This window comes from Rhodnius prolixus, unplaced genomic scaffold, assembly GCF_049639745.1.
Source record: "Rhodnius prolixus isolate KJV_2025 unplaced genomic scaffold, Rpr scaffold_6, whole genome shotgun sequence".
NCBI classification, from domain to species: domain Eukaryota; kingdom Metazoa; phylum Arthropoda; class Insecta; order Hemiptera; family Reduviidae; genus Rhodnius; species Rhodnius prolixus.
In genome coordinates this window covers 7,194,115-7,218,935 of record NW_027411634.1, presented here as the reverse complement: position 1 = coordinate 7,218,935, position 24,821 = coordinate 7,194,115, and the positions used below count along the sequence as shown (strand labels likewise).

At 32.9% G+C, this 24,821-nt stretch overlaps 1 protein-coding gene and 1 long non-coding RNA gene across 8 annotated transcripts in view; one reads left to right on the top strand and one right to left on the bottom strand.

Moving 5' to 3' along the window:
• Positions 1-24,821, bottom strand: part of LOC141461164 (uncharacterized) — a 43,261-nt gene that overhangs the window by 9,763 nt on the left and 8,677 nt on the right. For 3 of the 7 annotated variants that reach the window (XM_074141943.1, XM_074141936.1, XM_074141937.1), the window contains exons 2-17: positions 13,372-13,436; positions 11,975-12,052; positions 7,343-7,538; positions 6,169-6,385; positions 5,177-5,347; positions 5,013-5,084; positions 4,846-4,935; positions 4,344-4,424; positions 3,938-4,045; positions 3,745-3,855; positions 3,502-3,654; positions 2,616-2,790; positions 2,101-2,252; positions 1,711-1,968; positions 894-947; positions 417-533 (exon numbers count right to left, since the gene is read on the bottom strand). In XM_074141943.1, coding sequence (XP_073998044.1) covers positions 417-533; positions 894-947; positions 1,711-1,968; positions 2,101-2,252; positions 2,616-2,790; positions 3,502-3,654; positions 3,745-3,855; positions 3,938-4,045; positions 4,344-4,424; positions 4,846-4,935; positions 5,013-5,084; positions 5,177-5,347; positions 6,169-6,385; positions 7,343-7,538; positions 11,975-12,052; positions 13,372-13,436 — 2,098 coding nt within the window. Of the gene's footprint in view, positions 1-416; positions 534-893; positions 948-1,710; positions 1,969-2,100; positions 2,253-2,615; positions 2,791-3,501; positions 3,655-3,744; positions 3,856-3,937; positions 4,046-4,343; positions 4,425-4,845; positions 4,936-5,012; positions 5,085-5,176; positions 5,348-6,168; positions 6,386-7,342; positions 7,539-11,974; positions 12,053-13,371; positions 13,437-15,042; positions 15,195-17,812; positions 17,830-24,821 lie in introns of those variants that run through there. The other 4 variants (XM_074141938.1, XM_074141942.1, XM_074141941.1 and 1 more) reach the window with 4 other exon arrangements.
• LOC141461168 (uncharacterized) lies at positions 18,196-22,223 on the top strand. Its single transcript, XR_012462637.1, has 4 exons — positions 18,196-19,004; positions 20,397-20,630; positions 20,736-20,979; positions 21,978-22,223. It is a non-coding gene; the product is annotated as an uncharacterized lncRNA (long non-coding RNA).

Below are 24,821 nucleotides of genomic sequence, written 5' to 3'. Positions count from 1 at the left end.
ATGGGTATTCGGGAAATGAGGTACTCTCAGACTAATGGTCGGATCCTTTACTGGGCATTGTGGTCTCAGGGGACTTTCAACATAAATGGTGTTCTATTTTTAAAGAGTTAGTGTGACAGAAAAACACACATTAACCTCAAGTCGGATTGTTTAGGTGGGAAAACATTAGTTTCTCAACAGGTTGTCGGGGGATGAGCTTATCTGTTTCCCCTTAAGGTTATTGTTAGATTTAAGACCGTAAATCTGAGGCGGTTCAAGACCGGAACAGTTTTTTGTCTTAGACTCGGCAATACAGTATTTTTGCAGCTTCTAAAACTTTTTATTTCGGTTTTACCGCACCGTTACTGGAAAAAATTCCATAAGTAGTAGATTATTTGCGTTAAATAAACTAATGTACGATGTCTTGTTCGTTGTACCATATTTCCAGGTAATCCTCTAGGTCCTATAGGCCCCTGAGCTCCTTCTTCTCCTCGATCTCCTTTCATTCCAGATTCACCTGGTAATCCAGGAAGGCCAGGTTTTCCAGGTTCACCCTGCAAAATGGTTCAATTAAAATAACAAATACAATATTGAGTAAGTATTCTAATATGCATGGAAGTTGTCAATCAGGAGCGAGACGTGGGATCTAAGTGTAGTCCTTGACACTTCTCGATTTCAAATTCACATTAATATTTTACAATAAAATCTTGAATCTGGATTGTTTTATTACAATGTAAAGATTGACGGAATCCTTGGCTCTCCCATTAATCTATTACTCTTATATAACCAAAAGTTTTCCTTCGAACTGCCTCAACTTAGCGTGGGCTAGAGGAATAGAAAAATAATTTCTATTCTTATTATAAAAATATGTCTATAAAGTGGTTTAAGATTTTTATTAAGATTTAATTACTTACAGGAAATCCATCAAGTCCTCTAGACCCTGAATCTCCTTTGCTCCCTAGAGGACCCTGAAATGCAATAATACAAAAATGAAAGTAAAATAGCTTACAAATTCGTTGTACTGTATTCATTAATTGTAGAATAGATATACTTATACATCGTTATTTTATCCGTCGTAGAATAGAATAGATGTTTTCTACATTAATTTCCTCCTCATAAAATCGTTTCTTTTTTATTGCACACTAATTTTCTTCTTCTATATCTTCCGGAAGAGGAAGAATTGAAAATATGGTAGATTTTAGATTTGAATTTTCACAGGGAATGCAGCCATAACCTACCTAACGACAAAAAACTACTCTCCGACTTACTGTTTGTGTATGAGTATTTGTTTGGTCAACATACTCAAAAATGTTAAACATCAAACCTGATATTTGGTTTATTGCCTTATGGGAATCAGAAAATAATATTTTAGACGAAAATCAACGAAATCGATCAAGGTAAAATTCAGAAAAGATTGGTTTACTGAATCTTTTATCAATTTCATTTTTTCCTAAAATTTTCTAACGCTTTTTTAGTTTGTACAAACCCATTTTAAAAAATATATATATTTAAACTTTTATTTGAACATTTTTCAGATTTTCAATAAATAAACCCCTCAAAATGTAATTCATTTAACAAATGGGAATAGTTCAATTTATACTTGAGACCTTAAAACAGACACTGGTATTTGGCCTAACCTCTGACTTGCTATTTCAGCATATTCCAAAGTATATACTGTTTAGTAAGGGTTACTTATCACTCTTTAAATACGTAATGAATTAATTGAATTACTTGAGGTCCTTCTCCACCTGGTGTACCATCCCTTCCTGGGATACCGGGGGCGCCGCTTGGACCAGGAACTCCTTGATCTCCCGTTTGTCCTCTTTCTCCTTTCAATCCTCGATCTCCCTTTGGTCCAGGACTCCCAACTGGTCCCGGAGGTCCTTCGGCACCAGACAATGCAGCTCCCGGAATACCAGGCAATCCATCTTTTCCAGGTTCACCTTTCTCTCCTGGTAAACCCGGTGGCCCTTGATTTCCAAGTTCTCCCTACGATGTGAATCAAATTTGATCAAGGGGTTTTTAAAACGTTCTTACAAATCATATTTATATTATACAAGGTTTTTTGCATAACTTTGAAGATTCAATTGCTAATACTTTTAGTAAATAAAGAATAATTACAGGTATTCCAGGAACACCTTGGGGTCCTGGTATTCCAATAGGGCCAACGAAACCTTGTTCTCCTCTGTCTCCTTTTTCTCCATGTGGACCTTGCTTTCCAGGGTTACCTTTATCACCTTCTACACCTGGTAGACCAGGTGGGCCTCTTTCACCTGCAAAAAAATATAGAGTTTAGAAGGAAACGTGGTTTTATTCCAACAGGTATTTAAAAAGTAATTCTTCAGAATTTACAAATTAGAATGTAAATACAAAAACAGAATTACTAGTAGAATATAATAAAAATAAATATAATCAAGAGTTTGGAAAATATACATTTTTTTTTTAAACAACTAGACTATCAAGATTGCAGATTTGATTTATTTTAGTGCTAAAGACATCCCGCCAATGTGTTGCGTTGGAAGAAATCTTTTAATATATTTTCTTTCAATATTATTTTATACGTTAAATTAGATTTTGTTTAATACAAAAACTAGGAATCTAGATATGGTTCCTAACGATTTTATTAATAAATATACCTTTATCCCCTTTAGGTCCAAACTCTCCAGGCTCTCCTTGGTCTCCTTTCGGACCTCTCACTCCCATTAGGCCAGGTGCTCCAGGCAATCCAGGTGCTCCTGACAGACCAGTAGGACCAGGGGCTCCGCCTTCAACTAAGCCAGTACCTTGTGCTCCAGGAAGTCCGGGAAGGCCCTAAAATACAGATAAATGATATTTAGCAGATCAATTTTGACAAATATCAAGAAACTCCTAATCTTAGTAGTAAAGTTTAATAACTTGCTGGTATATAACTTAGTTCCTAGTATTAGTTTCGTGCTTCGACTAAGCAGTGTTTTGACCTTGCAAGATAAGAAAACATTAGGGCTCGAGTTCTTACTGGTTAATGTATTACATTTCTTTTAGGTGAATTTATTTTTTGAAGTATAATAAATCAACTGAATAAAAAAAACTTTGCTTTTAAAGCCAACGTTTATACTCAGCTTTGTTAAATCAAGCGTAAGAACTGGATGGATGAAGACCTCAAATAAGTCAACAATAAGCGAAAACAAGGGAGATACAATCGTAAAGAGTCATGTTTGGTTGTGAGTTATGTACTTCGCTGACAGAAAAATAATATTTTCTTTCAAATTTGTTTTATACTAGAATTTTTTTCATCCATACTAACTAATTTTTCTTTAATAATTATTCCTTTCATAATTAAGACAAGTAAGTCATAATAAGAATGTGATTTATTACTTATCCCCTGGTATTCTTTTTTAAAAAAAGGAACAGAGAAAATGAACTGTAAAAGTTACGTGTTTCTAAAAATAAAAATAGTGATCTATAAATTTGACATAGAGTTTCAGATAAAATTTATGTTTTTTTTCAAGTTTCATAAGAATATATTATTAAGCGAAAACATACCCGTGGTCCTGGAGGCCCTGTAGCCCCGGGAGGACCTACATCACCTCGGTCACCTTTAGCACCTCGTTCCCCTTTAGGTCCGTCCAGACCAGGTAGGCCTGGTGCACCTTCAATGCCAGGCAATCCTCGTTTCCCAGAAGGACCTTCAGGCCCCTGAAAGAAATACTCTACTAATTTTACACTATAAAACCAAAGGTGCTCTGATTATTTATAGGTAGAATAAACATTTGTCAATCTATTTACTTGAAGACCGGGTAGACCTCGCGGTCCGGGTAATTCATTAATTGGTGAAATAGGAGCAGGAGCTCCCGGTTCTCCTTTATCGCCTTTCAAACCTATCAGACCAACGACGCCCTGCAAAATATGAAAATTCTTAGAGTTCCAACTTTTATTTTGTTAAAGTCAAAAACAAATATACATATATAAATGTATATACCGGTTCTCCTTTCAATCCTGGTAGTCCTGTAATACCTTCTGGTCCAGGAGGGCCGGAAGGGCCTTCAATTCCTCTTGGTCCTGGGGGACCCTGTGGCCCTGGTTCCCCCTGTAATTGAAATTTGACAAATTAGATCTTGTTGGCAGATTGCAAAAAATAAAAGAGCATGTCTTCAGCGGTTCTATACGAGTTACTAAGTCAAAATTATTCCCATCATAACGAACACCATTCTAATCAATCATTCTTCAGGATATGAATACATTTTTAGACCTAGAAAAAATTATCTTTATACATAATTTTTTTTCATTAATTCATATAGCTTACTTTAAAGAATCTTTTAATTCTTAATGACCTTCATTGTGTTTATTGATTACATTATTTTAAAAGTAATTGCCTGATTACTTACCCGAACTCCTTGAAGACCAGGTATTCCAGGCAGCCCAGAAATTCCTCTTTCTCCTGGAGGCCCAGGTAATCCTGGCAAGCCCTGTTTATAAAAAAAAATTTATTAACTTTTTTTAGGTGCAGCGACTAAGTTACAAAATCATCAGTTAATAAAAGCAAAAAGAAAAACTGAACAAAGACCATTAAGTGATATTTAAGTGTATGGTTATTATTTTAATTAATTAAAAAAAAAAAAATTTAGCGATAATGAATGCAGCAAACAATTCGCAAAAAGTGATGTAAACACTAACAAGACTTTTTCTTATTGCGATTTCCAAAGTTCTAACTTATACATTTTCTATAAACTCAGAGAAACAAAGCATACTTAACTCTTTCTCACACTATAAAATTTTTTAAACCGAATTTTAAAAAAAAGTGACATTAGAGGAAAATCTTTAAATAAATACTTACTAAGAGCGGTAAATAAATTACAATTGATCGATAGTTATATTCATTCAACTTACGTCAGTTCCGTTAATACCAGGTATTCCTCTTGGGCAAACGGTTTCACAGTGGGGTGTAACTAAACTCTGGATAGGTCTTCCATTTCTCACCTATTTGTTTAAAGTAGAACATTTATAAGTAATTATTTAAGAAAATATATAATGAAATTTCTAAAGAAAATCTTTACCGGAAGTTCTTCACAAGTTTCTCTCTCAGGTCTGGTAGGATCGCAATGGAGTAACATCCACTGGAGATCAATCTGGTTTCAAATTAACATAATGGTTAAACATCGGAACAAACAAAAAATTTTATAAATATGAAATAATAATAATAATAATAAAAACTACCAACCGGTACAGTGGCTTTGGAATTGGCCATCTTGGATATCGTGATATTGCCGTTGACATCAATTGGTCCTCTGGGTTGAGTGTATGCAGAACCCAACAGCTTACAATCAACATAAAGTACAATTCTATCTTTGAATACACCAAAATGTATTTTATGCCAGTTCTTATCAAATACCTGAAAAAAAAAGTGAAACAAATATTAACTTTTTTTATGACTCCTTTGTTATTTATTATAACTCAAAAAAAGGTACACTAAAATTAATATTTGAAAGGCACAGTGAGTTAGGAAAAATGAGAAAGAAAATAAAAATATAGAAGGATAGCAGCAACAAACCGTGTAGCGTTTAATCCTTAAAAATTCATAACAGAATGCTATCTTTCCTTCTTATTTAAGTGAGAAAAAAACATTTCTTACTGAGTTGAAAAGAAATTAGAATGCAGCTAAGAAAGAAGCAACATTTTTTCCATTTTAAAGCAATTTACTTTCTCTTCCTTTTCGCATGAGATATTGCAATCGCGCTGATTTTTATATTTAAGTTTATACAGGAAATACAATTTTGGTGGTCTCTCAACCCGAAAAAAGGTTTTCCTATAAGATGAGTTGTGATCAGCAAAATCCAAAATCAGAAAATCGCCGATATCAGAATTTTCTTTTATTTATATTCAGGACAACAATATGAAGCAAAAGAAGTACGTTACAATTTACATAATCAGTCGTCTTTTTATTGCATTTCATAATAACTAAGTCTGATCACAAGAATTCCATAAACCTAATTCATATTTAAAGAACACTCCGTCTGTTACGTCCATTAATCAGATAGTTACTTCAAAAACAGATGATGATCTTGCCAGTTGATAAACTCAATACACTCGTGAGTAAAAGACTTTGAAGTGTGTAGCAATATTTAAGATGATTAGATTAGAAAGACATGTAAAATGAATAATTCGACTTCTGCATGTTTAAGTAAATAACTAACTTCAAATAGTATCACTTACATTTGCCGAGAGAAAAGTATGATGCCTTATTCTGCCATAAAAATCCACTAAAGATATTTCTATTGAAGATTTTTTTGGCGATAAGGTAATTACAAATTGTGGTCGAGCCTGAAGATCCTCAGTTCTTAGTAAGTACCATATATTTTTAATTAATTTCCTAACCTTAAATGTTATTACTAATGAAAATTCTTCAGGTAACCCGACAGGTAGGAGCTCCCTTAAAAAGAAGAAAAAAAGTAAGATTTAAATATTACAATCACGTTAAATGGTAGATTCGCATTTTTTTTGCGGGAAAGAACTAGGTCAAACTTGGAAGACGCTTCCACATCCCCATTGAATACTACACTAGAGTTCTGTGAACAGAAACCCACCCTATAATTTCGCTTGGATCTTTAATAAATATAGCATATACTTAAACAAACATTTGATACAATGCCCAACAGAATTTGTTGCCACACTCAATCAGTTATTAATATCTCAATAAATTATGTATTTTCTCTTATGTTGATATGAACATATGTGCAAATCTATATTTAATCTCTTCAAACTAGCCATAAATTCATTAGAATAAATTAGGCTCTCTCTCCTCTCAAATAAACTGAATATACACGTACCTTAAAAAGATAGTTGACCGACGGATAAATCTAAATGTTTGCATTTTATAGACTAAACCTCGTTGAAACAATAGAAAGTGATGTGAACAGAGAGTAAGATGTACCCAATGAAGTTGAGGATTCGGGCAGTCAAGGAACGGTAATAATTTGGTTAAAAAAAAACTCGATTTATTTCGAACTACATTTCGAAAGTTGTCTTTCTATCGAAAAATTGCAACAAGAAACGAACATAGAATTAATTTAAAAAATAAAAAAATAAAATAAAAACTGATAATAAAATATTACATGCTTCTTATCTGAAGCGTAGCAACCTCTTGCAGCAAGCGAAGGAAGAGTGAGAACGTCTTCCAAATATATCAATTTTAGAAATGTATTACTCAAAAATAAATTCAATTTTAACTCACTTTCAAAGTGATCATGATAATAAATATAATTGTAGTAACGTTTTATGATAATATTGAAGATTGCATCAATAGTATAAATAAAAAAACATAACATATTGAACAAACAAGGTTTGAAAATTGTTAATTATTTACATGAAACAAAAATGAAAGACTTACCTAGTAGGTAGGTTTAAGTAAGCACCTCTGTCCAATCTATAAGCAATTTGCACCTGATTAGAACCCCTAACTTTAGTCACACCATCTATTTTTTCCTTCCCATCTAATTTATACTTCCTTATCAGGTCTAAACCAAGAAGGTCGTCCTCACCTCTTCTGTATTCTGCACATGGACCCAAACGGTCACCCACGTAATCTGTAAATAAAAATTTCCCAGTTCAAATATCATAATTTCACAATTTAATCATAATCACAAAATAATTTACACCAACAATAATCCAACATCCAGAATAATGACAAGGAAAGATGTTTCTATCCAGACCATGAGCATTATTATAAGGCACACACGTAAGAAAAAGCGTATTATTAAGATTGTGCTGAGCACAATCCCATCCCCATCCAAGCAAACAGGATCCTCAACACAGTCCTCCGAGAACGAATATTTAAGCAAGGAGGTCTTCCCTAGGACGGTCGCGGGATATTTTTGTCTTCTCTAATAAAACAGGAATTTTAATAAACTAATTATTTAATAGTTTGTTACCTACAAATTTTGCTAGATGTTTCAGTAATTTTTCCCCCTTCTATCCCCAATGTGGTCGTGACAGTTAAACGGTGTCTTGTAACCTATCTGAATCCGCTGCAAAACTGCAAGTTTTTTTTTGCTTGAGGCGATAACGCGGGATGGGTTCACCGTGAAACTTGTAAAAAGGTGAGGGATTTTTTTTAAGACGACTGCATTCGTCAAAAAAAAGCTTCTTTCAACTGGGGAACAGAAATCGCTCCACTGTTTTCTAATTTCCAATTGTTTTTATAACCTTCTTTCCCCTTTTAATTACAATTTATCTTATTTAAAATTCCTTTTTGTAAAATTTTCATGACTGCCCCAAATATTGATGATAAATAATAATAAAATTGTAACTTTTAGTAAAAAAAAATATCATGGATAGAGAATAGTTAGAAATCGTTAAGATGATTCTCCTTAAATCATTAAACAATGATTTTTTTAATTAAATGAAAATAAAATTGACTATCTTTTAGAATTAGAAATTATAAATCAGAAAGCAAATATCATCGAATGTAACGGCTGTATTTATAAAAAATACAATTAATTAGAGATAAAGTTCAAAACCTAGGAGTTTGAATGAGCAGTTTGTTGCATATAATGACTTATTTATTTTTTTATGTTGAGCGGCACACAAAGGAATCTTGGAACCTTTAAGCATGAGATCATTACTAGGAAAGATAATTAGTAAGTAGGAACTCACCTACAATAGGGAATCTAAATAAGAATGAGGTCATTGTAAGTACAAGAACTGAAATTTCCAAATTAGTAGTTGGTGCATATTTTTTAATGATACGACACAACAACAAAAATTACAGGTATTTTTTTATTCTAAAATTAACTTTTTTTTTTTACTTTTAAAAAATAATAGCTTTTAAAACTTTAATTATTTTCTGTTGTTACAAAAAATGTTTATGTAATTTCAAGAAATGCATCAATTTAAGATAATACTCATGTAAGGAGTCCTTGATATACCAAAGTTTTCTTTAGTAAACTGTAAGGCATCTTATCGCGATGCAATATCAATTACGTTTTCGTTGAGGAATAAAGATAAGTGATGTAATGAACAACAAGATTATCAATCTTGATGTAAGGATTACTATACAACATGAGGATTGGTTCGAGAGGCATGTTGACTGAAGCTTGTCAAGTTACATGGATTGGTCGTAGGACGTAGCACAAAAAACTTTATTATTTGATGCAACTTTAGCCAACTAGTGGGTAAAAATATTAAAATAAACTTAAACACTTAAAAAAACTTAGGAATAGTTCGTGCTCTTACTATAAGAAAATCTTTCTAATTCGTATAAACTTAAGAAGAGATTAAAAACCTGTACATTTATTTGTTAAAATGTAGCTTATTATTTACAAAACTAGTTAGTTATAAATTACTTTTCTTTACATGCAATTTATATAAACATAATTTTCAAAATTTTATTGACATAAAATTGACGGGAACTTTCAAAAATGTAAAAGATTAGAAAATTGGTGAATACTTTTCTAAAAAGGTAAATACCAGGTTTTTTGTCGCAGTCAAAAATTTTCTTTTCTTTTTTTTTATTTGTAATGTGCTAAAAAACGATAATAAATTGTCCTAAATATGACACGAAAAAATAATGCATGCCTATTGAGCGAGGAAGAAAAACAATTAAACTTACGAACTATAGTGAAACGCGGCATCTTTCGCACTATGACCAAAAAGACTCAGATCAAGCACTCATATTTCTCAGAATTTCACTGTTTGAATTGTAAAGTTCATACCTTAAAAACAGGGGTTTTTCTTAAGTATCAATGAAGCATAGTTTAGAGTTTTTTTTTTTTGTGATTTAAGGCGCGTCAACATCTAAGGTTATTGGCGCCCGGAGCTTTTTCCAGTGCACTGCCGGCCTCCGGACAGTGTTCTCTCGTTACAGACAACACTGTCCATCACCGGACAGTGAGCTGTAAGAAGCTCCTAGCAAGAGAAAATCTAAGGGTCAGCAGCTGGATTCGAACCCGGGACCTCCGCGTGGGAGTCCAGTATGCTAACCGCATAGTTAATCCCTTCCCTATAGTTTAGAATGCCTTTGTAGATAAATTTAGAGAAAAATATTTTCCATCACTTAGTTAAACTAAACTGCTTACTTTACCGAAATTTTACTAGGCAGTTTTTTTCTTCGGTAATCTCTGAAAATGAACTTAGGCTGACCTTAAAAGCGACCTTTTAGATTTATAAGGGGTAAAGTGTAATTTCTGTGTACAGTCTGACTATCTACATACGAGGGTCGTTTGAAAAGTCCGTGCAAAAATAAAAACTACTTAATTTTTGGGGGTAAACCTTTTTTATTTTTCAACATAGTCTCCTTTTAGGCTTATACACTTCGTCCAACGCTGCTCTAGTTTGTTGATCCCTTCCGAATAATAGGATTTGTCCAAGTCTGAAAAATAGCCATTCGTTTCTGCAATCACCTCCTCGTTTGAATAAAATCTTTTTCCCGCCAGCCATTTCTTCATATTGGGGAACAAATAGTAGTCCGAGGGAGCCAAGTCTGGAGAATAGGGGGGGATGTGAAACGAGTTGGAACCCTATTTCCATTAATTTTGCGACCACAACTGCTGAGGTGTGAGCTGGTGCGTTGTCGTGATGGAAAAGGACTTTTTTGTGGGCCAATCGTGGGCGTTCTTCTTGCAGCTCGGTTTTCAAACGGTCCAATAACGATGAATAATATGCACCTGTAATAGTTTTACCCTTTACCAGATACTCGATGAGGATTATTCCTTGCGAATCCCAAAAGACAGTCTCCATAATCTTTCCGGCCGAAGGAGCGGTCTTCGCCTTTTTTGGCGCAGATTCCCCCTTGGTAACCCATTGTTTAGATTGTTCTTTGGTCTCAGGAGTGTAGTGATGTATCCATGTTTCATCCACAGTGACGAAACGACGCTTAAAGTCCTGCGGATTCTTCTGGAACAGCTGCAAACCGTCCTTGCAACACTTCACACGATTTCGTTTTTGGTCAAGCGTGAGCAATCGCGGCACCCATCTTGCGGATAGCTTTGTCATGTCCAAATGTTGATGCAAAATATTATGCACCCGTTCATTCGAGATGCCCACAGCACTAGCAATCTCACGCACCTTCACTCTTCTGTCATCCATCACCATATCATGGATTTTATCAATGATTTCTGGAGTAGTAACCTCAACAGGGCGTCCAGAACGTTCAGCGTCACTTGTGTCCATATGGCCACTCCGAAAATTTTGAAACCACTTATAAACTGTTCTAATCGAAGGTGCAGGGTCACCATAATGTTTACCAAGCTTCTCTTTAGTCTCCTGAGGCGTTTTGCCTTTCATAAAGTAGTGTTTAATCAACACACGAAATTCTTTTTCGCCCATTTTTTGAAAAGCACTCGACTTCCTCGATTCAAACGAATGCCAAACACAAAGAAATAGACCGTTCTGGCTGAAACTTGGTGTGTGTTCTTCCAAGAGATGCTACTAACTAAACATAACCTCGATACGCGCCAGTGGTGCTATCTCTCTGACTTTGCACGGACTTTTCAAACGACCCTCGTATGTACTTATTTGCAATAGTATAATGTAAGTGCGAATTAAATACGTTAAGGGAAATTCGAATGAAGAGTACATTAAGAAAAATTAAGTAAAATAAAGTCTTGAGAATGCTCTTGCAGTTCTTTGTGCTAAATAAATTACAAATTACATTTACATATATTTACAAATAAGTTATTTATTAACAGAATTTTGTAATTTCCAGAATTAGATTAATTGTGATAAACTTCAGAAATTTACTTTCTAACATAAATAATATTAATAAATTCAGTTATTCTGGAAGTTACAAGTGCAAGTGCACCAATGTAATGGTTTTTATTAAATGAACTAAAGAAAACAAACACAAAGTGGTTTTGATAAGCAACAGAGTTTTTGCACAAAAAAAAAAAAAAAGAATACGAACAAACACAAATAAAGCCAATCTCTCTATTGTGAGTTATAAAGGAACACAAACAAACAGAACAAACAAAGGAACAAAAAACACTAAACAAAGAAATATAGAATACATCGAATTCAAACAAACCATCATCTTTTTCAGTGAATTCATTATCCTGATCAATCATCAGGTCTTCCTTTGAAGCGACCTCTTCACCGCCATCTTCTAAATATAATAAAATTTTAAAAAAACATTAATATTAATTTTAATATTGTAATTTATATTTCATCTATTTTACATATTTCCTAACACTATTCACGTAGGAGTTTGAGAAATTTTGCAATTTTCTTATACCTAGTAAAACAAATTACTGCGTTCTTATTAATCTTAAGTATTCATTGGAAATAATATTGTGACAATCCCAATCCATGATAAATAAAAGTTTTTTTACACTGTGTTTGTGTAAAAGTGTTGCCAGCATTGGCTTAGAAATGATATTTTGGTTTTTTGATACCAGAGAAGGCCATATCGCAAAAACGACTAGAGAGACAGGTCCTAGACCTTTTTAAAGATGGGACGCTTAACCCACTAAATGGGGCTGGACTACAAACCTCTATGGTTGCAAGGCTTTAGAAGTATTGTCCTTACTAAACTAATGATCACTGCATTACTTACAACGAAAAATTATTACCGAGAATTGCTATTTCGATAACAGTCGGTATGTTAAGATCGACAAACATATCCTCAACATGCCCAACGGAGGATGGAACAATGTCTTATGTCTTATAGACTAATACAGTAGGAGAGGAAGTAGTGATTGCGTTTGCCTGATTTCGTAATCACATCAAATCATCGATTAGCGAACACAGCTAGGGCTGCCAAGTATTTTCCTACAGATCAAATTAAAAAAACAAAAACCGTGAACTAAAAAATATAAGTTACTCTTTTTAAAACTCAATTTCTGGGTTCTAAATATATTTATCAAGGAACCTGATATTTTCGCTTTAAGACCTGCGCTGAGCTGAGGAAATCCAGAAAAAAGGACCTAAAGATATGGAAGTCATCTCTTCAGGTTTGTACTATTGACACAATTCAGCTAAACCGTAAAGAAGAAGCGTATTGAGGGTGGTCCCAATTTGTTACGAGAGACCTTAGAGCCACACATGTCATGTCATACAACAATTTTCAATAATTTAAGATAATCTTTGATTTTATCCGCAAATCGCATGTTATGGTTTCGGTCTATCTTCCATCATAAGAGGTAAATTAATTAGTTTGGAGTAGATATTTCGACTTCACTCATTTGTCCTTCTCGCACTACATTTACTATGTCAAAACTGATGTCATCATGCTTTACCAGGAGCCCCTTCAGATGGGTGCCACAATTCTGTTCTAAAAATTGTCCTTTTCGGATGGCTTAGGCTGTCTGCCCAATAATATCTCCGGCAAAATTTTAATCTAATACTGGATAATGACTGGATAATAATTCCAGAACTTATGTCCTATTAAAATGATAATGGAAATACTCTTAGCAAAATGCTTACCTGCTAGAGATGTTACCAATGAAATATACAGAATACACAAGAATGTCCAACTCTTTATTGAGATCCTGTAAAAGAAAAACAACAAATCCCAAATTATTCACATAAATAAAAATGATAGGATGTAAAATATAATATGAAGATTTTTTTTTAGTAAGGTATTAAATATTCTAGTCAACTTGAACCTCAGTTTGTTTTATCTCTACGTGTTTCCACTTTGCTGGTGACTGAAAACTTCTGGACCTTTTATGAATAGATTGAGCAACTCTGAATAGGATACTAAATTTAGTTACAACTTTTTCAATTTCCATAAGAAAAGTCGGAAAACTTGTATTCCTCTTTTCCTTTCAATAACATTTATTGAGCTTTCCAGTTATTTTTATTTTTAATACATCGTAAAAAATGAATCTGCATTTAATATGAGGTAAGAATATTCTACTTTGTGGGAGGAACTCTACTTTTAAAAATTTAATGGAACTCCAATTTAAGTCAAAGAAAATTTTTAAAATAAATTTATCTCTTCTGCAAATAAAATATGATTTAATAATTAATTAAAAGCAGTTATTATTAATTAATGAAAAGTTTTCCAAACGTCATCATTAAGGGCTGTTAGTACAGTTGTTGTTTAAGCCAACAGAAATTGAACCAGGAAAAAAATTGTAGTTTCATTGTTTTAAAAAATACCTTAGATTAGATGAGAAATGAAATAGTAAGATAACTTAAATAGAACTAAACAGGTATATCTTTCTATCGATTTTGTGACAATGAATAAGTTATATATCAGAAGAAGCGGCGCAAGAAAGTTACTACTAAGTTCTTTTTTAGGGATCACATTAAAAGCAAAATGCCAGATTCTCCGCTGTTAACATAAGATTCTATTGACATAAGACAGGTGCCAGAGATTCATGTTCTCTCACAAAATAATTAACATATCTAATATGATATTCAAACCATTAATAAAATTAATCTATCTAATCTTATTAATATCTATTGAGCGAATTAATTTAACATTTTTGACAAGCGATATTGGTACACAATCACAGACTAACTTATAGATTTATTCTACTGGTTCCCAGATAAAAATCACCAAAATTATATTAGACGGAATAGTTTTGCTTTCTTCAACTAGACGGATAAATGTCGTTCTTATCATCTGATTACAGGCCGAAGGAAACTTTACAGTTGTTCTTAATTGTATGGTTCTAATTGATTCTAAAGATTTTCAATTTTGCGAAGTAATTTAACAAGATTTATGAAACTAACGAAGCTGGCCTAGGTTAAGTAGGGTACATGATGTCTACTACGCTCCTTCCTGATGGCAGGATTGTTTACTGTTGCAAAAGTAATTTCCTAAAGAATCCTAGGACCAGGGATTTCAAGTGGCAATATTATTTTCTAAAGTCCTCAAGCTGGTTCAGTGAATATGTACTTTTCACACCTACTAAGCAATAACTGGACATTACAATACATGTCGACAAAACCTAGTTTTTCGTCAAAAATCTACTACAATGATGTTAAAAGACATAAATAGAGAATTAAATTGCAATAAATAACCAAAACTATAAAAGAAGGAGCAGTTTTTTAAAAACTAAACACTTAAATTTCTACTGAAGGGTGGAAAAATGACGTTTTTAAAGCAGAAATAAAAAAAAAGAATAAACAGAAAAAAAATACCAGGAAGCTTTTAACAGTAAACAAAAAAAAATCTTGCATCTTCATATTTTGGAAGATCGTAACGTCCTTCACTGGAGGAATGGTGTATTTAGAAGGTCGCGGACCTCCCAGCTGCATACATCACCGCCGCGATTGAGTCAGCCCATCCATGTAGCAGAAATGTCAGCCAACGATCCCGCCCTGCCACTTAGAGAAAGAGAAAGGATGAGAGAGTGACGGTCATCATCTATTAAATGGGCGTCATCCAGAACATCTGGTATAACTATATTTAGACAGAATCATTTCAGTGACGTATATATGTATATATTTAGAGACTTTCCAACATCAAATTGTTCAATTGGAGTGGAATACTTCCGGTATAATTTATAAATGATTTTAAATTCAAAAAAATCATACTTATTTTCAACAAGTGATCATAAAGTAATTTAGCAAATAAAGCACTGATTGGAAATTATCCTGAGGATTGGAGATGAAGTATATTGTACTTTTTTTGCAATAAACGTACAAAAGAATACCAATCAACCTTTTTCATGTCAAAATATTACCGTACTTAAACTTCCAAATTAGCATTATTGAAGAAATTTAACTTCTCTAGGCTGCCAATCTATCAAAGTACAAACACAAACAAAACTTTCCCTGACAATATATTTTAAGAAAAACAGTAAACACCAATAATAGCGTAATTCTAAAACCCACTTAAATTTGCTTTTACTTTTTATACTCCCTCTCAGCAAACCACAAGTTTTTAAACAAGTACATACATTGTCTTTCGCCAAATTTGATCTAATTCACCACCATTAACTAAAAAATCGAACGCCATCATATTCACGTTTCTTTCTCTCAATCGAATAAGGGGAGAGAGATAGAAAGAGAGAGAATTTAGTAGAGGTGCCAGGATAGCTGATTACTGGCGACAACCGCAAAGCTAAGTAGTATGTGTCCTCATTGATTCATTTTAGATAAAAAATGAGAATTGTGATTTTCTTTTGTTTTGTTCTTAGTCGTTTTAGAGAATTTCAAGCACATAGGATTTCTGGCAAACTAATGAACACATTATGGTTTCATCCATATTGTTCGAATTAACTGTGCCGAACACCGTCAAGTTGCATCCACACTTCATATTGTGGTTTTCCAAACGAGGTATCTTCACATTTTTAGATTCTTGATTCTTCGAATCTATCTAGGAAACCATTTTTCAAGGTCGGCTTAGTTTACAAACTTCTTCTTTACTTCATCAACCAAACCTATCGCAAATAAATTCTTCTACAAAATTTATTGCATTGTTTACCGGGACCTTCTGAATGGTATGAAAGAAAAATTCAACGGTAAAGTCAACCTAAAAAGGTTTAAAGAGTGCATAAAAATCATCAATTCCACAAGAATTTGCAAATTACTCAATTAAGACAGACCCTCTTGATGAATTTAATTTAAAATATTGATAGTCCTTTAAATAATATGCAGATAATATTATAAAAAAAAAATTTAAAATTTAAGTATAGAAGTTAAACTACCTAAGCAAAAGGAGGATAGTGTGAAATCATTTAAGAAAAATATAACAGAATCTGTTTTTAATTTAACTTGACAAAAAAGCAATCTAATTGTAAAAACAGAACTAGTATTAATAAAAATCGGTCTTTGCACAACCACTTATTAAGTGTTAATGAAAAAAAAAGAACTAACTAGAGTGAGATAAACAGAGGAAGTGTGTCTTGCCTTGTCTACCATTTTTCTCAATAGAGATTTAATGCCCTCATACATCTGGTACTAAATGATTGTAGACAAGCAGGCGATCTGTAAAAGCAGGCGAGAACAGGGGAAGAGTAGAGCACAATATAAATGCGATATAACAGAATTAGGGCAGACAAACACAGCGATTATGAAGAAGGACGAGAGTGAGACAAGATAATGTGGCCGCATACACAATAGTTACTACTAAACTGTACGGAGAATGCCAATTAATAAGTGGTGATTGATGTTAATTGCTTCACTAAAGAATTTATGTGTTAATAGCAGATTTACACTTTCTGTTCCTCTTGATAAAAGGAAGTATAGCGATCATATCAAATTTGCTATGTTCAGTTTTCACCGGAATGACTCGCTTACCCGATTGTTTTTTGTTCTTTAGTGTTGAACACATTAGTAAGAAACATAGATGCACTTTTAGTTAGTTAAAACAATCCTAATCAGAATCAGTGAAAAGAGTAATTTTTCTAATAATAAACATTTACAGGATGAACAGCAAGATATCTGAATTTAACGTGAATAATAATGGAAACATAATCCTACATATAAATTTTACAACTACTAAAATGTCGTTTCATATAAATCATATATGTAAAGTTACATGAAAGAACTCATTTTTGATAAGTAAAAATGATCCTTATTAATTATACAGAGAAAGCATTTTAACATAAATTATACCATTTTTTTTGTTTATGTCCTTGAAGGTATTGAGCCACAAAAATTGTAGGCATCTCTTTGCTGACCGGGTCAACTTGCCCTCTGCATAAAAAAGAAGAACCTACCACGAACAATATAAACTCCCCAACGGGTGTTACGGTGAACACGCAAGGCGCCTAACGTCATCGATCCCGACTTACAACCAGGCAGTTTCCTGGCCCTCCTTACCGCTTATAGTTTGAAAGAAATCAAATTGCCTAACACTAATGTTTTTTGTCTCAATTCACAAAGTGAGATAGGCAGTGAATCTGAAGCTTCGTAAAATGGGCGCAATACAAAAACTTCACGTTCACGTTTACTATATACTCACATATTCGCTTTTATTTCAAACACTTTTCCTCAAATTTTAATTTATGGTAGGGTAGCTGACGTCTGTGTCGCATCTCTCATAAGTGCTTATAATGGTGAACTTCATTTAACTAATGAAACCAACCAACATTCAGTAAAAGCTCTTAAGATTGAAGAAAAAAATGACAGATTCTTTAAAAGAAAAAGAACATGGTATTCTCACTAGAATTTGTTTTTAAATAACCTTCGGTATACTACACCATTTAAAATTTTGTTTATTAACAAGAAGATTAATCGCGACCCACGTGGTTAACGAAGTACATCATCTCCTCTGAAAATTACTAGCCTATTTGTAAGAGAACCATAATTACATTTATTCTAACAACCCTTTAATTAATAAATAAACCACTGTTATTTCGCTTAAACCAATAGACAATTATTCTACAACCACACCTTGATTTTTCCCCCCTGTTTTTTCGGATTATAAAATTCAAATGTTACGTAAAAATTAAATGCACGCAAAAGAGGAACTAAACAATAGTTTAATTTCGACACAATGTCGTCGTTTCATCAGAATCTTCTGAAACAAATATTTAAAAAAAAATACAGATTCTTGAGGTAAATCGTGGAAAATGTTTTAATGTCTTATATGTTTAATGTAATTATTTTTCCACAAAACAAATAGCTACTTCAGGGTTACGAAACAAAAAGAGCTTTTTCAAAACCCACTGATGTTCAGCATAATAGATTATGCAGATATTTTATCCAGATTTTTGGAAAATTTTAATGGTTAAGACTAAAGATATATAGAATCACTCTCTCTTAAATCTTCAGAGGATAGATAGCTTAATAGAAACCATTACCGAAGCAATGACCACCGTTAAGAAGACAGACTGTTGGATTTGGTATGTGTAAAAATCGAGTACTGAATGGATATTTAGCAAGCAACAGCGCGAATAAACAAAAAAAAAAAAAAGAACCGTTTAAATTATAAATGAGTTGATTACCACAAATCATTTTATTTTTATATGATTTTACTTAATTCATGTACAAAACCCTACCATTTTTTACGATCTAACATCAGTTAGCACTTAGTATGTAGGTATATCTGAAATTAGCCTATTTGCAAATATCTGAATTTACAAACCAAAAATCAATTGAATAACAAACAATTCGCATGTAAGGAAAATATTTTTCGCTGTAATGGAAAACCCGTGAGTAAGATAATGTATTATTACTGTACCAGGTAGAACCAAGATAAAGTTCACGTATCCAGACAAATGTATAAATAAATTTGTATACATTCAATAGTATATGTGCTAGTAATGGAATGATTTAACTAAACCACAAGTGAAGTCAATAAAAAAAAGTTAACCAACTTCTAAATAAATATCTAACAGAAGTATTTACAAATGTATATATATTAAAATGAAAATTCATCACAAGTTTACATTACCAAAGAATAAGGAATCCCTATCAGACAGATATATTCGGATATCGTGGGTTATTCCTTTGATTTAAAATTTTTTAAAAGATATATTAGAATAATCGAGAATTTCATTTCAAAGAGGAACTGCAAAAGAAAGTTTTGATTTTTTGAAAAAAAAATTTTAATCTGTTATCTGAATACGTTGAAATGTTTATTTTAACAGACATCACATTCTGAAATCATTCCAGAGGAAATGATCTCTAAAATCCCTTTCATTTAAATGTTAAAACTCTAGGATGGCGGCTATTTCCTCCCAACCCTTTATAACAAAACAGCAAGTTTGAAAAATAATCTAACTCAACATAAACGCTTGAATAATTTAAAAAAAAAACGTAATCAACTAACTGCGAACCTTCACAACTCATTAAGTAAGAACTAAAAAGAGAACCAATCCAGAGGTTATTCTAAGGGCAAACCGATGGCTCCATCACTTTTAAATTTTAACGATTTCAGACAAAAATTAAAGTTAGAACCTAGAGAAATTGTAGGAAGAGATAATCGTGTGAATTTTAACACCAGATTTTTACTATCTCTATATCCTGGAATGAAAAGAACTACGACCCTGGCAAATTTTCCATATTTTCTCGAGAAATAGTTATGAGGTCCCCCACATCCGGAAAAGTAATTTTAAGTTTTAATTTTTCTGTAACTAGCGATCAATATCCCTCAAACGCAAGTTTTCTGAATTTTACTGAATGTATTTGCACGTTATTGACTTTAAGCAGAATATGAATTTCACTAAACCTTACATATTTACTTTTATTTGACTCGTTTATGGGAGTGAGTAGGCATCCCTCTAAAATACCGTTTCAATACAACATATGGGCGTATGACATATCAAAACGGTTAGATGTGTAAATTTATTCCGATATCGAAGAATTTTCCACAGACAGAAGTTTGAATATGCAGAATGAATTCTTTTTTCACAAAAAACGCTTCCTTTGAGTTTGTCTAAACTTTGTGACTTAATATTTTAGATTAATAATTTTTATACGAAAAGTTTGCAGATAAATCTATGGAGGAATGTGGGATTCCCTATAAATTATTATTTCGGTGTATTATGCGTTTTTACAATCTGAATTTTTAAAAACGTAATGTAGACCCTTATTTTTTTCAGGAGGGCCTTAAAATACAACTACCAAATTGAGTGTTGTTTACGGGAGCAAATACATTTTCTGTAACACATAAAAAGAACTAGGGAAAGAACTAGGCCACACTTGGGAGAGTACTAGGGATCTTCCACTTACAAATCCACGCTGGATATGATAACCACTGCATCAACACCCGCCCCTTTACTACTTCATGGCAGAGGATTAATAAAAGTTTTTAACTAGCAATAATCGCACTCCAGGTAGTTTTTGTTTTATTATTAGAAAGAGCGTACCAAATATTTATTGATCATTAGCTAGAGTGAACATTATTCAAAAACATTCATTCAATTTTTTCAAAAATAAAGTTGTAGAATCTTGGGCGGACAAATAAAAAACAAGTTAATGTATGCAGTTTAGTTCGAATAATACTAAAGGGTATCTAAATATAGTGCTGAATACTAATATTATAAAAGCTGGAAGCTGTTACCTCTAGCTGGCATCTACCTCAAGAAAGGAAATATTTTCATCAGATATGCAAATTGTGTGAAATCAGTTGGCTGAATAGACCACACTAGTTGGGATTTGCAAGCACTCGAGACTTCAGGCTAAGTATACGTCTCAACTTTTTTTTCTACCATTAAATATTTTAAAACTCAAAACTTTTCAAATATAGTTCGTGGCCAACTTTTGGAATATGAAAGTTTTATTTAATAATTTTCTAACATCTACGTGTTCTTACATCAATTTCAAAGAATAAATTTTGAGAGAATAAAGGATTTTCTTCAAAATTATTCTTTACATAAGTTTGGATGAAAAATTGTGGTTGAGACTTAAGTAAATATTTTTAAATGCCAGAAGGAGCTATTATTTCCATGCCAATTGGTTGGCTATTTCATGTAGTAGGGGTAGTTTTTAGAGTCAGCTTTCTATTAAGGGATGCCTGATAAGTAATTTGGTCCGACGTGGAAAATGATCTCTTGGACTATCATTAGGCGTCCAGCACTGGGCGATTCCCCGTCACATTGGCGAAACCGTTGACCTAGCCAACCAATATACAAGGGTCACGCCTCCATCTGTTGCCCTTGGAAATTATGAGCTGTAGTACAAAAGGAAACAAGAAGTCATCCCACTCCTTTCTGCTGGTCAAGGTCAACAACCCTCTGTCTATCAGCCCTACCTGTAACAGGATTTGATCCGGACCAGGCTACAGCTAATGCCTACATAATGTGAGCTTAAGTTTTTTATAGAGCGCGGTAAGCTTTTTAAAAACATTTCCTCTGGATATTGTATGGTCTAACTGCAACTGATGCTTTGTTTTTAATTGTGATGAAATGCGTTAAAACTGATGGTTTGCTACTTGAGATCTCTTATACTTAAAGACCAGACGAAAACTACTAAAGGGGAAACCGTGCACCTTGTGAAAAAGAAGAGGTTTTTTTATAATAGAACAACAAGGAGTGGGCAAAATCTTTTGCCTGACTTTTGTACATCTGATATTGAATCTGGTTAACAAAGGATCTGCCTCTTATACCAATATATCTAAGTATCTTCATATAAATTAGTATAGCAAAGCTCCTGCCTGAGTTTAAACTATTTCATGGTTTCAGTTAAAGACTAGATAGGAGATAGTGGAAGCACCCGCGCTCGACGTCCAGAAGACATTTACGGTCCTTTGAAGGCTACAAGTGCAGGTGAGAGATAATCTCGGAATAATCAACTTCTCTTGTCTACAGAGAGTGAGTGATGACTCACTCAAAGGATGTCATCGACCATCCAGAAATATTAAAGGGTCAATTGTACCTGGTCTAATATAAAGCAAATAAATACTAATTACAATTTAATAAAAAATAAAATTTCTGGCACAATACACGCTTGCTTTAATGAAGGAATATTTAAACAGATAAAGTGGTTGGGCGAGCGGATGGAAATGTGGCATTTTCCCGGAGCCGCTCTGTTGCCCCTTTGGCCACAGTAAACTAGATCTCTCTGTCTATGTAGTAGCGGGTAAAATACCAACGAACCACCTTCCAACAGACACGTGTTTGGCTGTTCCTTTCCACTACTTCTGATAAATCAATTTCTCTATTCAAGTTTTTATTCTTCATTTATTATTGGTATATTTCATAGAAATTTATTCAATGTTATTAATTTCTCTTAAGAGAAGTATTTTTTTCCGCTGTACTGGATAAAACTGAGAGCATGGATGTTTTCTAATTATCTGAGGTTGATTTAGTAGTAGTTGTATGTTAGAACGTAACTTGCATAAAAAACCTTTATCAAACACTACACTTGCAACTCGACAATCAACCCCTCATGATAGATGAAAGATTGATTCCTCTTAAAAATTTTATTTTATTTATTTACTTTTTACAACTGGTTTAACCCATATACGGTATACAGTTGGACATGGTCCTCAATAAATACAAAAAATAAATAAGTAAATGGAATACACAATTCGGAAAGTGGGTCCGAAGTGAACCTGCGTTTTGGTTGATTTTATAACTTCTCAAAAATAAAGAAAATATGCGCGTTACTCTTTGGAAAAAAACAACGATATTAGTAGGGCCTTTATTTTTGTTAAAATTCTGAGACAGAAACAATTCGAAGCGGTCGAATGGCCCTGCTGAACAAAGCTGTCAAAAAATCTGTCTTATAACCAGGTAAAAAAAAAATTACAGTAGTTCTGGGAAATCTTTGTAATTTTTATGAGTATAAAATATCCAACTAGAATTCCGACTTGAAAGAATATTAATCTACTGAAAATAGAAATGTTTTTTTAATGCTCTCAGAAAGTTTTCTATTAAGTCTTTAAAGAGTTTTATTTTAACATAAAGATAAGTATGTCAGGCCTTTGGTTCCATTCTATCCCATCTACACTTCTTATCTCTTTGCTTGTAAAGTTTTTCAATGGGAATATTGAATATTGCGGGTCCTAGGGGAGTAGTGACGACACGTTTCCTTCAACAGTATTCATTTTTCTAAAACTGTGAAAGTAAACATGAATAAAACTGAAATCTACTACCTTTTTAGTCTAAATTTTAAGTACTAACAAAATTTAAACACATGAATTGCACTAAGGTCGTGGTGTGTTCATTTAATATTTATATAGACAAAATGAAGATACATATTTCATTGAAAATCTTGCCTTTTTTTTAAGGTTTTTCATCCTTTAAAAAGAGCATGCTCTTCTGATTACAGCTATCTCTAGCTTTATTTCCCAGGATAGTTCCTAATGCAAATTCCATTCACACGTACACTCTCATTTATTCACTGCCTTGGGCGCTGCTGTTGAGTAACTCCGCGGAGGAGTAAATATTTATTGGGAAACCCCCCGACGGTCGGTAAATTACTCGAACAATTTCAAGAACTAAAGATGCAAATACAAAACTAGTTTTTAAAAATGAATAAGCATTTAAAAAAAAAAATGCTTTTTACTTCCATTAATCGTTACCCATGGACATCAAATTCATTCATAAGAATTTCATTTCATTTTCAAAAGTTAGGATAGTTTTTGTTCCAATTTTTACAATAATTAAACCAAATCGGTAATTTTTACCCAGGTTAGTACAGTTAAATCATTACATGGACTAAATCGCTCATTTCCTGTCAAATTTTTGTTGACTTAAACTTGATTTTGACTTAATTTTTTTTTTTTTTTATGGTATCAGTGTTTACACTATTAACCAATCAACAACTATATGTGTGTTTAGCAATAACTGGCTGGTAGGTTTTTAAATAAACTTTTTGACTTTTTTTTAGATTATTCTTCTAACCATCATACGAGTATGCCTCAAAAAAATTAATTTTTATAAATTACACTAACAGTCGCATTTCGACTGCTAGTTGGTCATCTTTGAACATGAAATAAATTTTTTTTAAAGTATTTTTTTGTGCAAAGTGTTGACTAATTTTTTAGAAATTCACCGATTTATTTTAAAAATATGTTGTCAAAATACTGAAAACCCCTTTCAAATTTCAATTAAATTACGGCCTTTAAAGCTTTTTGGATGAAGTAATAGTTACTTAGGGTAACGATATACATGAAATCGAACCCACTAACCTCTGCTAGACAAGCGAGCTCACTGCTAACTGGCCCGCAGGATTTGACCCGAATCCTGCAGAGTGTATGGTTTATTTTTAACAGTGGATGCAGATAGAAGTGGTGCCTCATTAAATAATTAAACTACGAAACACATTAAAACTGTCCGGTAGGACAGTTGTATAAGGGTTGACCATCAAAAACTGCACGAAAAAGCGTAACGTTGAAAAACACCCAACTTTGACAATTTTTTTCTCTTTTCCTATAAAAGATAAAATTCCCAAATTTTCTTTAAAATAAAGGGGAAACCCTCCTTTATAACTGTAATTTTTTTGCAACCACTCAGATCTAATAGGTTTCGAGAAAAAAGTTGCCGAAAATAAGCAAAAACGGCTTTTTCAAAAAATGTTCT